At 33.7% G+C, this 16333-nt stretch overlaps 1 protein-coding gene across 2 annotated transcripts in view; it reads left to right on the top strand.

Annotated features, from left to right (window-relative positions):
• DPYD (dihydropyrimidine dehydrogenase) overlaps positions 1–16333 on the top strand; it is a 793664-nt gene that overhangs the window by 246007 nt on the left and 531324 nt on the right. For both annotated transcript variants that reach the window (XM_045801716.2, XM_045801717.2), the window contains 2 exons: positions 4394–4475; positions 13609–13696. In XM_045801716.2, coding sequence (XP_045657672.2) covers positions 4394–4475; positions 13609–13696 — 170 coding nt within the window. The remainder of the gene's footprint in view (positions 1–4393; positions 4476–13608; positions 13697–16333) is intronic.

The raw sequence follows: 16333 nt of genomic DNA, 5'->3' as shown, positions 1-16333 counted from the left end.
GTCTCTCATCCTCTTGTATCTTCAAAGTGGCTAAAAAAGATTAAATTAGCTTTGTATTTGAAATCAATTGCTTAAAGAGGTGATGTCAGGTTTTATCTTTCCTTCTCCTTTGCATCCAAACAGATTTTTTTATCCCTGCTGAATTAGTATCACAACCACTTTTTTAAAAAAATCACCAGAGTTGGTGAAAGATAGCAAGGACTTAATCCCTATTGCGTTAAACATGATTGATTTTTTTTGACGTGGCAACAATATTAAAATAATCAGTAGTTTTGCTTTCCTCCCACTGTGGCTTTTTTCAGGACATGAGTTTAAAAAGGTTAAGGGCTCGATATTATGGTAACAGAGAGAAATAAAGATGGTATTAACAGACTGTAAGTTTGCATGCGTATATAGATATATATACTTTTGATTTTGTTTTTTCCTTATAAAAATTAACATACATGAACTATGACCTTTTTGTTATGTAGGATAGTCAGAGCAATGGTTTCCTTTGCTTTAGTTATTTCAAATATTTTCACTATGTCTGTTGCATTTCATATTGATTCACAATAAAGAAAAGTGGGATTTAGGTGAACTAGTTATGCCAATAGGAAATATTTTGGAAGAATATATGATGTAACACAAACTTAAAGTGTGATACCTGTGCCATAATACATAGAAGCAGAGCTCTATCAAAGTATGGCAATCGTGAGCTGAAAAGAATGGGAGGTTGTTGTTAAGGTCAATTCCATTTACTTGAAAGAAACATGAACATGGAAGAAAGTTTTTGTTTTGTTTTGTTTGGGATTGTTGTTTTTAGGTTTTCTGACACTGCACTGACAGTGCTAAAGGATTTACAGTTGCCACAAGAAAAATTTCTTTCAATGCTTTAGGTTGTTAGAAGAGCACAGATAGAGGAATATAAGTTTGTTTTCATAAGCACAACAAACTTGGGAAGTAATACTTCCAATCAAAGTCTGTCTTTCATTCATTTATCCCCTTTCTCACCATGTAGTCTTGCCAATGACCTCATGTACTCTCAGTGTTTCAGTTACCACTTACATACAAATTATTTAAAAATCTGTATCTGTCCTACAGATACACACATTCATATGCTGGACATCTCCTCTTATAAACTTCACCACACCAATATTGCTCCTCTTCCTGAGTTTACTCTCTCAGTGGATGGCATCACCAAGACATATGGGAATTATTTGCTCTACTCTTTAGTATCCTGGCAATTTATATTTTGTGAATACTTTTTTAAATGCCCTTTTACCCCTTTCACTTCTATGCCCCTAACACCTCACCACTACAGTGTAGCCTCCGAATGGTTCTCTTTGCTTCCTGATTTGTCTTTTTCAAATTCATTTTTCTCATTGTTTTCCAAATCTGATTATATAGCTCCCTGTAATCTAGGAGACGGTGGATCTAGCTTGGCACAGAAAGCCATGACCTGATATTACCTACCTTTTTCCACCCTCCCTTCCTCCCTTCTTCCCATCCTCCCTTCCATTCTCCCTTCAATATTTATTGATCTCCTATGTGCTGATCATTATCTCAGGCACTAGAGCTCACAAGTAGACAGAGCAAAGCGCTTGTTCTCATGGGGCTTACACTCTAGTGATAGGAGGCAGACAATAACAAACAGTAAACCAAATATAGAATATGTCAGGTGATGATAAATGCATTAGTTGTTTGTCTGTTTGTTTTTCTTTTAAATGGCTAAAGTTTAGTGATGTGTACCTAGTACATTTGATGCCTGGAATAGATTTTTTTTAAAACATGCTTATTGACTAGTCTATGCAGTAAAGTTATTTTCAAAAAGAATCATGTAATAATCAGTAATAAAAATTATTTTGATTCATTCCTATAAAACAAGACGTTGACAATTGAAATAATTTCAAAATTAAAGATATAGTTCACATGGTTTTGCTATTTTAATTTGAAACACAAAAACTCCTCATAGTTGCCCAAAATTACAGAGTTGAAGTAATTCATATTGTGTCATGTCTATAATTTTATCAATTCCAAATCAACCGTTTAAACATTAGAAATGCAATAGTGAGGGGTGGAGACACATGCCGCTTAAGGGCAATTGGAGAAAGGAACGCTTATAACTGAGTCAGCCTGCAACGGTGGCTACTGTTGGACTGGAATTTCCACATTAACTCCCCTGTAGAACTCAATGTTTATTGAAGAATGAGTAATAAAATGTAAAGCTTATACACATATAACTAGTACTCTGCAGCAACCATAGTGATTATTTAGAATTTAGATCTACCAAATTTTGGGGGGAGGGCAGGGAGACAGACTTTAGAATATCAGTGACATTGTTGAGAGCAGCTCATGGTGAAAATAAAAAACAGGTTTATTTTAATCAGTCTTACAACTGTTCTAAATAGTCTAACTCAGTACACCCCCTTATGGCCTGCACCCGGGTTTGGAATTATGCTGGTAAGGGAATAGAGATGATGGGATTTGGAGCCTGAGCAACTCATAAAATGAGTGTTAGGTTGGAGGACCCAAAGTTTAGTTTGGGGTATGATGAATCTGAGATACCTATTAGACATGCAAGTGAACATAAAGGTCTTGGAATTTAGGTCTAAGGATAAAAGTGTGAGATTTATTACATGTAGATGGCATTTAAAGCTCTGAAACAAGGAAGAATTCATCTAGTACTCAGGGAATCTGACTGTAGGGCTGTGGTGTTCCTGCGAAAGACTCCTGACGGAACCCCTCTGCTTCATTTGCCATTCCCTCAACACAGTATGCACACTTTTTTCTTCCTCCCCTTTCTGTTCCTCCTCCTTGTCATCTTATTTGTCCTCTAATGCCTTCCCTCTTCTCCACTTAACTGAAAGTTGATCATTTGTCACATTTCACTTACCTGATTATCTCATCCCATAATAAGCCTCCCCTCCTTTGAAACACTCTTCCTCACACTGATATTTTACATTTGTCAAACAGTACTGTGTATGTGTGTATCTGTCCCTTCTGTCTGCTGACCTCAACCATTATTGAATAAAATATGTCACAATTACAACTATCCATCTTCACCTCCAGTACCCTACAAAGGCCTCTCTGTGTTGCCCAGAGCATTATGATGACTTCGAGGTAGTGTGGCTAGAGTCCACAAGTCAGCTTAAGAGATTTTTATCCCTGACCTAGGCCCAAATTTACTCTTAAATATAATCTTATGTCCTAACTAAATGGAAAGCTCCTTTAGTGTAGGGCATTGATTTTATACTGTTTAGTAATACGTTGCATTTTCTGTAGCACTGAACCTGGTATCTTGCAAATTGCTTTATGTATGAGAATTAATTGAATGGTTAAGTTCTTAAGTCACCAAAGAATGAAAAATCTGCATGTGCACTTTGGGAGACTTGGCACTGAATGATCCATTAGGCTCATCTTCAATAATTATTTATTTTACAAATTTTCTCCATAATCCCTGGGTATATTTCTTGTCATTGCATGTACTGCATTCTATTGTAATTATCTGTTTATGTAACTTTCCCCACCAGAAGGAGAGTATATTAAAAGTGGGAATTTGGTAAAATTCACCATCAGGTCACTGCAGCTAATGCTGTGTCTGGCACTTTGTAAATGCTTACTGAATAAGTAGATAACTGGATAAATGAATTACTATATGTTCATGAACAATCATAGCCTTTTTTTTGCTTATAAAACATTGAAGAATTGTTTGCCCTTAACTTGGATACTCTATAAACTATTACACTACTGAAATGATTATATTTTAGGACTCGTTTTTTTAAGTGCAAACAGCGTGCAAACAGTGAGCACTGATATTAAATAGGATTACTTTTTAATGACTGTATCCTTTTGGAACACCTACTGCTTTAATAGAAGAAGATTGGTTTACTATATAAAGTGTTCTATAGATCACATAGAACCAATCCCATAATATCCTAAATAGCATGGTAATACAAAGTTCAGATTTGAATTTGAACAAGCTAGTGGTGTATTCGTAGAATATATATGTATATGTGTATATGTATATTTAACACTAAAAATAGTTTCAGCCAATTTTTGTGTTTTTAAGATTTTGTTTTCTTAAGAATTCATAGGATTGTTAGTAGATAATTCAACTAAATACTTTAATAAACTTAAAAGTGTTGGAATTGCTTTTGGGCAATTGTCTGTTTATTATTTGTTTTCCATTGTTTATATTTATTTTCATATCATTTGCTACTATTTCTACTGTTGTTCATATAATATTGTGTCATGCATGTAAAATTTGGATGTTCTCACACTCCTGTGATATGAAAATACTCTTAGGAAAGGTGCTTATTCCTTTAATACTGATCAGTATAGACATGTTGCATTTTTTAAAGATTAGTGATTTTTTCCACAAATGTTTCTTTTTCTTTTCTTTTTTTTCCCCCAGTATCTCTGAAATCCCTCAGTTCCGGCTACCATATGATGCAGTGAATTTTGAGATTGAGCTTATGAAGGACCTTGGTGTAAAGGTAAATGAAAAACATAACACATGTGTATTGCTCAAAGAGAAAGGAGAAAGCTCTACACTGAAGATTAACAGCAAAATGTCACACATTTTAGGAAAGAACAATTAAAAGCTACACCAGGCAGAAGCAGAAAGATGCTTCCTTCTCCTTGCTTAGGGCATTTGTCTGTCTACTGTCTGAATGCCACTAGCCTGGAAAAGGGCAATCAATAGTTCTCATCTGGCACGCCTGCATGTGATTAATTGTCTGTAAGAAACAAATTCCTAAATTGCTTTAGGGGTTCACTGCAGCTAATAGAAGGATTTGGTTTCTTTAATCACATTTTTTTCATGCAAGTTGTGTGCATTCTGAAACATTTGTATTTCACAATTTGGACCATAATTTCTTACAGAGGTTTATTTTATTTATTATATGCATCATGTTGGTAGTGTTAATGTGATAATCCTTTCTTAACATAAGCAGCAAATCAGTGGGGTAGAAAGCAACAGCTTTGTGTTTCTCATTGTTTTGTGAAATAAATGTTCTTATAAAGAAGGTCAGAAGTTAGCATTTATACTTTCAGAATTTGTCTGTAGCTATTCCTATTCCTTTTATTAATTAGGAGTATTACACTCTGGCTCTTCATTTGAACATATTGCTGTTTTTGTTTCCAAAATGTTAATTATATATAGTAGATATACACAGTATATTAATAAAGTACTGTGATTTACATAATACATTCTGTAAGCGCATGCAAAAGATATTTTGAAAAGTGATTAACAAACTTGGGGCTCTTGCATTTAGAAATAAAAACTATAATAATCAGAAGGGGAAACACTCAAAACAATTCTTTGTGCTTTTACACTTTTAATTACATTTTGTTTGGCAGTGGTTGGGATGAAGCATTTACACATAATCACTAAACAAAAAACTGTAGAGCAAGGAAGTACACAGAACAAATGTGCACAACTTTATGAAAGCTTGGCGTTCAAAAATAGTGTTCAAAATAGATCATTTAAGGATGGTTATTTGCTTTTTAAAAATATATTCTGAAAAGTGTTCTTTAAATGTCTTTCATTCTGAATACAAGTTCCTACCTAAATCTCATTAAATAAGGAAAATATTTATTGGGACTTCAAACTAATATATTAAGTGTAAACTAATATACTGGGTGTTAGTACCAATTGAAGATGAATCAGTAATATATTAGGTGTTAGTACCAATTGAAGATGAATCAGAAATTAATTTAAAGCACTTCTAAATTTATTTTATAAGTAATTGCAAAATCACATTCAATTTTTGCAGTACCAGATATACTGCATAAATTAGGGCATACCCATTACTCTCATTAGGAAACCCATCAAGGACATAGTAACAGTGAATGTACTGAGTGCCAGAAAAATATACATTTCAGCTTTAGTCATGCAACTTTCTAATTTTATAGTCAGATAACTTTGACAAAGTCAAGTAGTATCCCTAGATTTGGCCAGTATCTGTTCAAAGGTAAAAGTGTGTACTACCATTTTTGTAAAATATAAACTTATCTGCTTATATATGCAGAGAATATCTCTGGAAAGAGAAGAATCTGATAGCATAAGATTGATTTTGGGAAGGTGTGGGAAGAATTTATTACCATTTTGTACATTCGATTTTTAAACCTTGTCAATTTATTATATTATCAAGAAAAAATTAGAACTTAAATTAAAAAAGAGGTTAATATTATCTTGTACACCTCTCAGGTTGTTTTAAGATGAGAAAGAGATATGTATTAACACTTGCTTTGTAAAAATTGAATTGTATGTATAATTACGAGGAGAGATAGCAATGGGATTCTTTTTCAGCTTTGAGGACTTGTATCTACTGATAGGATACTTGCAACTTTTTTGACTTACAACTTTAGCCATAAGAAGATACATTTTTTAAAAAGGTCTATACTTATTACTTCCTTTTTCTCCTCACCAGATTCTTCTTAATGTCCCTTCTGTTTCTACTTCCCAACTAACTTTATATTTTTAAGTCTACAATGATTTCCTGGCCATGAAGTGAATTTTTGCTCTAGGTTCATTCCGTTTGACTCCTGTGCAGCATATGACATTCTCATGTATGTGTGTGTGCGTGTGTCTGTCTGTATATATGTATGCATGCATGCGTTTTTGATTTCATGGTCTAGCATTATCTTAGTATTATTCAATTTTTCTTTCTAGTAGTTTTGTTTCATTTATTCAACAGATAATAATTGAGAAATTACTTTTGCCAAGTAGTATGATAAGGACTATTCTAAAACCATCTTTTCGGTGATGGGTATTAAGGAGGGCACATATTGCATGGAGGACTGGGCGTTACAAGCAGATAATGAATCATGGAACACTACACCCAAAACTAAGGATGTACTGTATGGTGACTAACATAACATAAGAAAAATTATCTTTAAAATAAATAAATAAATAAATAAAACCATCCTTTCAAACTCCAGTCCTATATTCTCTCTCTCTCTCTCTCTTTTTTAAGATTTATTTATCTTAAAGAGAGAGAGAGAGAGAGAGACAAGAGAGTGAGAGAGCACAAATGGTCAGAGGGGGAAGGGGACAGGGAGAAAATCCCAAGTAGAATCCCTGCTGAGCATGGGGCCTGCCGTGAGGCTCAGTCCCACCACCCTGAGATCAAGGCCTGAGCCAAAACCAAGAGTCAGACGCTTAACTGACTGAACCACCCAGGAGCCCCACACTCTAGTCCTATATTATTTGTAGTTTAGTGAGCACATCTGTCAACCAAATAACATAAACTCATCATACCCAAAGCCAAGTTTAATTCATCTCTACTGCCAACTATGTTCTTAGTTAAATTTCCTGTTGAATAGTTTATTTCATATCTAATACCTTGATAGATTGGTTCTTCTTAATTTAATATTTTAAAATTTTTCAAGTCAGATATTGTAAAAAAAAAAATAATGAGACCTTTATCTTCTCTCTATTTGTACATTATATATTTTTTCTTCCACTATTTCATTGGCTGGAATCTCTAGTATGTTATAAAAGAGTGTTAATACATGACATCTTTTTTTGTCTTTGAGATAACATTTTTAATCATATGGAACAGACATTTTATTTTTCTAGACTTAGAATATTAAAATTTTATTTACTTTTTATTTTAATGGGGAAAGGGCATTAAATTTTTTAAATGCCATTTAAAAAACTTTATGTTTGGTTAGCGTATTGAATTATATAAACCTTTGCATTCTGGAATGTGTCCACTTTTGCATTGTTTTATTATATCTGTACATATGCATTTGCTCCATTAGTCTTTTATAGATTTTCTTTTTCCTACATTTATTTATGTAATTGATATTAAAACTGGAAAGAGGCAGGGGATAGTCAAATGCCATTGCTGTCCTTGCAGAGTTTGAAATCTACTGAAAGCCTGTTTTTGTTTCCTTTATTTGTATTTGTTATCTTTGTGAGTTTTCAGTAATAAATTATGTAGCCTTATAAAAATAAATTTCCCAGCATTTCATTATTTTCTTGTTGGTAAGAATGTTGCCTTGAGACTTATCTATTTTACTAAATTTGAAAATTTGTGTCGTTCTGACCTCAAAGCCTTTTCATGAGAGATGGAACTTTGACCTTTTTTAAAAAATTTTGTTTTAAAGCTTATTTAAGTAATCTCTATACCAAATGTGGGGCATAAACTCACAACCCAAGATCTAGAGCTCCACCAACTGAGCCAGTCAGGTGCCCCTGACTTTTTTTTTTTTTTTTTTTTTGGTATGGTTATCAGTCTTTTCACCTATTTCATTCTCATGTCAATATGGCCAATATGTATTTTCCTAGAAAAAAATTCTTTCACTGAGACCTTTGGATTAATTAGCATAGATTTAAACATGTTATCCACTATACAATAGAAATATCTCATCTATGCCTCTGATTATATTTGCTTTTGCATTTCTAAACTTATACATTGTATTTTTTTAAGCTTTTTTTCTTGATAAGAGTAGGTAGTACTTTGTCTAATGTATTCTTTATTACAGTTTTATGTTTTCTTACTCTCTAATTGCTGATTTTATATTTATTAATTCTTTCTTCCTGCTAACCTTACACTTTATTCTTTTTTAATGTGTTGAGTTGTATACTTACTTTTTATTTTTCTAGGTCGAATAATGAAACCATTTTAAATTATTAATTTCTTTTTGAATAAACCCTTGTCAGCATCTATATGTTTTCATTAGTATATTATTGTTATCTTTCTTGAATAATTATAGTTTTGTTTTGTTTTTTAGTTTTACGTAGACTTGTTTAAGGTAATATTTTTATTTGCTCATGTATTCTCATGATAGACTTCAAAATTTTGTTTTTTATTTTACTTATCTGCAGAATATACACTTTTTAATTTCTCAAGTACACTCAGTTTCTTTTGCTTCAAAGGATCTTGTATAATAAAATTGTTTATTCTTTAGAAGAAATAGTGACTTAGCTATATTTTTTATAAAATCTCTTTATTTTATAATAAAAGTTTTAATATAGACCACTGCAAATTATTTGTAACCCTAGCAGACTTTAACAAAGTCTCTTATGATATTCGTGTTAGTGTCACTAACTTTTAGATTAAATACTCTTTTTTGGTTTGTTTTGCTATTCAGGGACTAGGTGGATAGAAATATTTTTGTTTCAATCTTTACAGTATTTGTTATGACTTCATTATTGAAAGCTAAAAGTATAAATCTGCATTAACATCTTGTATTTTCCTAAATATTTTTGTATTTGACATTTCTCAAAATATTTTGATAGAAATTAATTGAACTTAATTTGTAATTACTAGGCATGTCTTCTGCTTCATAATTTGAGTAAAAATACCTAACTCAGATCTTGTTCATGATAACCTCTCCACATCATCTTGTTTCTTATTATAGTTTTTGAAGCATTTCTACTATTATAGCATGTTTTCGGAAAACTAATATAAAATCATATCATAACTCTACTAGAAGGAGGGAAATGTGTATATCAATAGGTGACAAAATAATTTTTGTGTCTAAAGAAGGCTAAATATTATTTTTAAAATTCTTCCATCTGATCTCCTATCTTAGAGATTCTGGAAATATTTTATCTGTTTAGCCAAATATTCTATCAAAATTGTTAAGAGCATGTACATTGTTATCTGTATTTTTAAATAATGGGTATCATATATTTTCTTTGAAGAAGGAGTTACATTCCAAAAAAAAAAAAAAAAAGTTGTAAACCTTTATCTACGTTACAAAAATATATATGAAGACATATTGTGGATGTGTAAAGAAAGTTCCATGAAGTCTCAAAGGGGATATTAGATGGAACTTTGGCTCAGGGCTTACTATATTTAGCCCTTATATTGGGATAGTAGAAATTCTTATACTGAGCTTGAAGTGGAGTGAATTTACTCTGAATTTAGCTAAGAAGCTTGAGTACTCCGTCCTATATTACTAAAGCCACTAGAGGAAGGTACAATATATATTGTAATCCCTGTTTAAGAAAATCAAGATGAAAAACTATTACATTAATAGAAGTACAGACAAATAAAAGGAACAAAAACACAAACAAAATGCCTACCATGTGGTATTTTTCTAGCAGCATATCTACTTAACAAATAATATTAGGATTTCATAGTATATCAGACACAAGAATGTTTCTGATATATGTATTTGTTTTATACTAGTTTTAGTTACATGTTACACATTTTCGCTCAATATCCCAAGGCATAATGTAAGCAAAATTCTAACTTTTTTTGTCAAAGAATCTTTCTCCTTGTTCTTTCTGAGAGTTATTGATTAGATGACAAATGTTTGGGAGGCTTTTAGCAAAGGGAAATTTGACTGGATTCCCCGGCACAGACAGAGAAGAGTCCTGATGCCTATCACTGCACTGAATTTTGTTATTATTACTCTGTGTCATTTTCATCATGGAGCTGCTGCCCAATGATGGCTATTATCCATCTTTCTCACAATGTCCGTTCACAGTGTGGAAAAGTCTTCCTGGTCCCAGTCCCAGTATATTAACACCAAGAGTCAAGCTCCTTGTCTTTCCAGTTTCCAATACACTAAAGTATAATTCAACTTTTTTTTTTTCCCCTTTGGTCTTCCCTAATTGCATACTATTGCCTACTGAGGTGGAAACAGGCTGTAGAAATATGAAATATCTGTACTTCTTTCCTGTACATTATAAACTCAGATGTGTTCACTCTACTAGAGTGGAAGGATTGGGATGTCTTTGTTTTCATTTGATAAATCACATAGTGCCACTTCCAAACTAAACTTCTGTACACACACACACACATCACCTCAGGAAGGATGAGGGTCTTTCCTGAATCTGTTTGCTGAGGCAGTAGGTAGACTAAACCTAAAGTCAGGGATTCTGAGGATCACTTCCATGAATTAGCCCATCAGCAGGGCATTCCATTCCTCAACTTTGGAAATTGCATTTTTATTCTGTTTGCTAAAACCTTATTTGTAATGTTTGGATCTATAATTTTCTTTTATATCTTGCCTTTATTAGGTATTTGCAATAAAATAAAGTTATTTGTTTCATAAAATAAACAGAACTTTCTATCTTTGGGATCAGAAATAGTTTAATAAGAGAAAATCTATTCTTTAAAAATTAGTATAAATTGAAATTCAGAAACTTCGGTATTAGATACATTTAGTAGTGTTTAATTCTACTAATTCTAATAAAAGTACACATTATTTGATACTATAATGCACCTTTAATAGTACATGTTTACTTGATGTTTTAATTTGTTCTATACTATTTGATATGTTCCAGAGTTCTCAATGTTAGTTATTAATCTCACCTCGTTTGTCCTCTGCTTACAAACTTTCAAACACTTATTCTATCTCCCAATATAAAAGTAGAATTAGTATTTTAGGAGAACAAAATGGGCCTTTATAATACAACCCTAGATATCATCTTCTCCTACTTTCTGTTACTATTCTTTGTTTTGTCCTTTATATTTCAGAAACACTACACTTTCAGTAGGTCTTCACATGTAATATGTTTTTCTGTGCCTTTGAAGATGGTGCCAATTCTGCGTTTCATTCTCCTTTTATCAGAAACATAAGAGCATAGCTGTTACTCATGCTGGCTCTGCAGTTAGACTATATATGCAACCTTGACAAAGGTTGTCTAAGCCCTCTTGTTCCTTAGTATTATCGTCTGTCAAATGAGGATACCAATACCACTTCATAAGGCTAATTGTGAGGATTAAATGAGTCCATATATGCAGTATTTATAAGAGAGCCTTGCACTTAGTTAAGTACTCTGTACAGGTTATTTTCAATTATTGTTTCATGGGTAAAATTTGTTCTTCCTCTATGATTCAGTTTCGAGGCTTTTGTTTTTAAGAATATGCTATCTTCAGAACCCAAAGAAGCCTACCAAGTGTTACCCTTCCTTCTCTATGGTAGTAAATGAGAACAAAATTGCAAGAAAATATTTTACTTTCGGGAGGATATACTGCCACACACCTGACAAGTAGACACCTAAACTTCACTTAAGTGGCTAGTCCTTGATCTTCTTAGGATTCATTGTCTGCCCTCTCAGTGCATGTGTCTTAACAAAGTCTCCAGAATGCTGGTCACCTCTTGCTCATGCTGTCCGGTCTGCTTGGTGTTCTCAATGTAATGGGTCACCGTGATGTTCTGTGGGGTGGCCAGATAGTTTCAGATTACATATATTATTACAGGAGAGAGTCAACATATTCCTGAGGCAAAACTGTAAATGAATATTCTTATCTTTCCCCTGTGAATGTGAACTGTTTCTGATTCCTTTTTCTCAGAAGCGGGATGGAAAAGTATACCCCATGCAGTGTACCTGTGGCCTTATTAATCTGCTTTAGCAATAATACCACATCTGTCACAGAAACTGCAATCAGGGGTACTCTTTGGTTGAGCCTGCGGTAGTTTACAGTTATTCTTCAGGAATCATCTGGTCTCAGTAGGGGCCAGACTGGTGAATTACAGAGAAATATAACGTGGACCACCACCATCTCTCCCCATCCTACCCACCCCCAGGATATGGTAGTGTGTTTGATTTACTCTCACAACTGGGGTTTTAGAAGTTCTCTGGCCTTCCCAATTATTGCAGCTGTTATAGTTCTTACTGCACAGACCAGCAAGCGACCCAATGTGGGGATTACTTCAACTGACAAGTATAGCAATTTTGCTTGTGCAGTTGAATACTGGGGGAATAATCTCTACCTGGGGCTGTGATCTCAGTGGTCCCACTGTGAGCCAGAATTTTACCAGGGTCCATTTTTTACCTTTCCCCTGCAGTTTCCCACTCTTGCATCTCTATGTATCAATGTCAGTGAAGAATCTGTGTCCCATGTCCCTGAAACCTGTGATTATTCCCCCTTCCTCAGTGTTTAGTCACCGGGGTAAATGGCCATAGTTCCCTTTGGAGGGGGACTAAGGGAATCATTACAGTATTAATTTGGCAGGATGTTGCCTGGTCCTTCTTCCTGGGGACTTGGCCACCCTCTGCAGTTAGAAGGTTCCAGATCTGAAAATTGGTTCATATCTGGGAACTGAACAGTGTATCATGACTTTTAATATAGGTGCCTACCCTCTGCCTCCCAACTCTATTCATCTTCCCTGGACAATGTCCTCTATCAAAATTCTATCTATTATTTTAAAAAGCCCTATTAAAATCCTGCTACCTCTCTTTATTCTCATCCTGTGAACTCAGCCATACTGAATTGCTCTGTCCTCTTGAATTCCTGTAGACATGTGCTGATCACACTTTGTTTTATATTATATTTATTTATGTACATCTTCTTCACAGATATTCATTATAATTGAGGCAGAAATTGTGTCTCATTTATCATTTGATTGTTTAAAGTGCCCCACGTAGTACCTTGAACATATTTATCAAGCTATGAAAGTTTACTGACTTGATTTTAAATACACTGGCTTTTCTTCTACTTCATTAAAAGGCAAAACTGCATTTAGTCCTTAAGCAAGATGTGTTAGTGTTCTATTTATATACTGTTTTGTATATGTAAGCCTGTATACTAAAAGACAAAAATATGTCCACATGTATATGGAATTTTTTGTATATTGAGTTTCTGTTCTTTTTGATGTTAAAGTTTTAATTAATCAAATGCCAAAATATCATTATTGAAACTTTTTTTCTTATAGATAATTTGTGGCAAAAGCCTTTCAGCAAATGAAATGACTCTTAGCACTTTGAAAGAAGAAGGGTACAAAGCTGCTTTCATTGGAATAGGTGAGTAGCTTGCTTTTAAATATTTTTTCTTTGTAATTTTTAAAAAATTTCCCGACAGTGTCCAGCATAAGTGCCTGCAGACATTTCCACAATAGAAGTTGTATCTGTTCAGGGAGCAGATAGGAATGAATGGCTGAAGAAAGTTTTCTATTTATAAGTAACTGTGTTGTCTCACCTTCATTATGGATAGACTTTGGCAGAACCATTTTTAAATTTCCCACTCTCTCCCCATGCCATCATTACCAGTGAACATTTCTAAGACACAAGATGTTTTTCAAGTAATGCCGTGGAAGCTCAGAATTTGGGTCAAACGATGTCCAGATGGAGTAGCTTTCTCTTTCTGATAAAACCAGTTGGCTAAATAGTTAATAAAGGACAGAATTGGCTTGGGTTTCATTTGTTCCATTCATTTTTTCCCAAAATTTCCTAAAGACTTTTCATATTTAGCTGAATTTTTAAGATGTTTAATTATACTTCTGGAAGTCGTATGGACAATGTCGAGCTGTAAGGCACTTCATGTGTATCATGGCTGCATGTTTTGTCTACATATCCCACAGATTGAGTTGTCTTAACATTTTTTTTCCATCCACTTACTGTTTTACTGAAAGAGAAGGACAGAGAGAGCAAAGAGTTGATTTAATTTAGTCTTTGTCTCATGAGCTTTGTTTTCATTCTTTCATGTCCCCATTCTGGGGTCAGTTATGGCATACAAACTGAGTAAGTCCATCATCCTCTTGTCTTGCAGTTTGTCTTTCCTACAGTTCACACTTCTTAAATGTGAATAGCTAAGTAATAAAGCTACACGAGACGAAAACTCTTCCACTTCTTTAAGTGATCACACACTGGGTAACATTTGTTCTGGGGCTGTCCTTATTCAGAGCGTATCTAGAGTGAAATTATCAGAAGTGCTTCTTAACCCACTCAGTTTTTCTTATCAGGATGCCATGTATTCTCTTCCTAGGTAATTGCTACCAAGTCTAAGACCATCTCTGTCACTCCGTTTATGTCACTTCTTATGGAGAGGAAAATAAATTTCACTCTAGCTTCTAGCTTCTAAATGTCTGTGTTGAACGTCCTTCTCTTCAGGAACTTGAGTTCCACGTCATCGCTATTTCTCTATATTATCTTCATTTAAGTACAATAATCACTGTGTAGATCAAGAATAGGAAGGAGAAAAGGTCTGATATTTTCATAGGTTTCATTGTTAAAGGCACTACACCAAATATAGTTTTACTTTCAACATTACATTTGTATGGTAAATTAACATACAAGAAATAACATAAAGAAATGTCAGGTGTCTATGAAGTATATTCTACTAATACCGGCAATTTTGGATCAGTAAGTTGCTGTTACTTTCAATAAGTACAGGTTCAAAGACGCTTTGTGAATAATGAAGGGAAAATTTAGTGAGGCAATTGGTATGAAACTTTGGTCATGTTTTCAAATAGCTATTTGTAATTCACCATTGTTGTTTCCTACAGCATTTGTACAGAAAAGATAGGTTTTCCATTAATGGAATAGTATATGCTAATGCAGTTTTGTGATCTCTACGAATGTTGTGTACAAAGAATCTCTGTACTGGAGAGATAGGGGCCAAATAAACAATACGTTGAAATATCTCCAAATTAATTGCATAATCAAATTATAACAAAAATTTGGAACAATTAAATAGTTTATCAGTCTGAGTGATTTTAGCCATAGAAATATCTTCCATGTTTTAGAATCAATAATGTTTTAATTTGTTTTTATTTCATTCCATTAAATCTCCTCACATATGTTATTTGATAATGACACATCCGTTCACAATACTCCATGTCACTCTGCACCGAGGTGTGAATACTGCATTTAAAATGTGGAGTCCTTTCATATTTATGTTGCTGTGCATTTTCACGCTGGGAAGTGAATCTTTTGACATTTTGGTGTAGTGATGTGTAGAATGCAGTTATGTTCCATTTCAGTGTTTTATATGAAATATATACAAGAAAGTTTCATCTTGTCAAAAAAAAAAAAAAGCTTCTGTCTATAGAAGACAAGTAGTGTTACCTCCAGGAATTGTTTATTTGACACTCTTGATTGCCAAGTTGGGAATTTATGACCTTTCTGTTACCATATAACTGCCTATTATTTGGACAGCCTCACATCCTTACATGCTTTTGTTCATTAACCATGCTTCTATATTGTAAGTAAACTTCACACACTTCATCTACCTTTTTCCACTCAGTTTGGAGAAGTCGATTTTGGAATAGGACTTCTATATTATTTAGAATATAGGTTTGGCCACTTTTAGAAAGGAAAATGAAGTTTAAACAAGATATATGTTAGTTTCTCTCATCTAACTGTGTGAACCATCCTCAACAGTTGACTTCCATCCTGGTCAATAGGTAGCCACTCTGCCCACATTCCTGCTAACAGGAATGGGAAGTAAGGAAGGGAGCTCCTTTCCTTCTAAGTTTATGACCCAGAAGTTGCACATATCTGTTTTGTTTTTATCTCATTGTCCACAGCCTTGTCACATAAACATGCCTAGCAACGGAGGATGTTGTGAATTATAGTCTTTACCTGGGTGGACATATGCCCCCATTAAACTTCTGTTACTAAAGAGAAGGAGGTTTATGATAAAAATAGAGGGTGAAAAGA

The sequence above is a fragment of the Ursus americanus genome, chromosome 12 (genome assembly GCF_024610735.1).
Source record: "Ursus americanus isolate L20-20 chromosome 12, mUrsAme1.1.p, whole genome shotgun sequence".
NCBI classification, from domain to species: domain Eukaryota; kingdom Metazoa; phylum Chordata; class Mammalia; order Carnivora; family Ursidae; genus Ursus; species Ursus americanus.
Note: the sequence above shows the minus strand (reverse complement) of the source record. Positions and strands in the feature narration are given on the sequence as shown.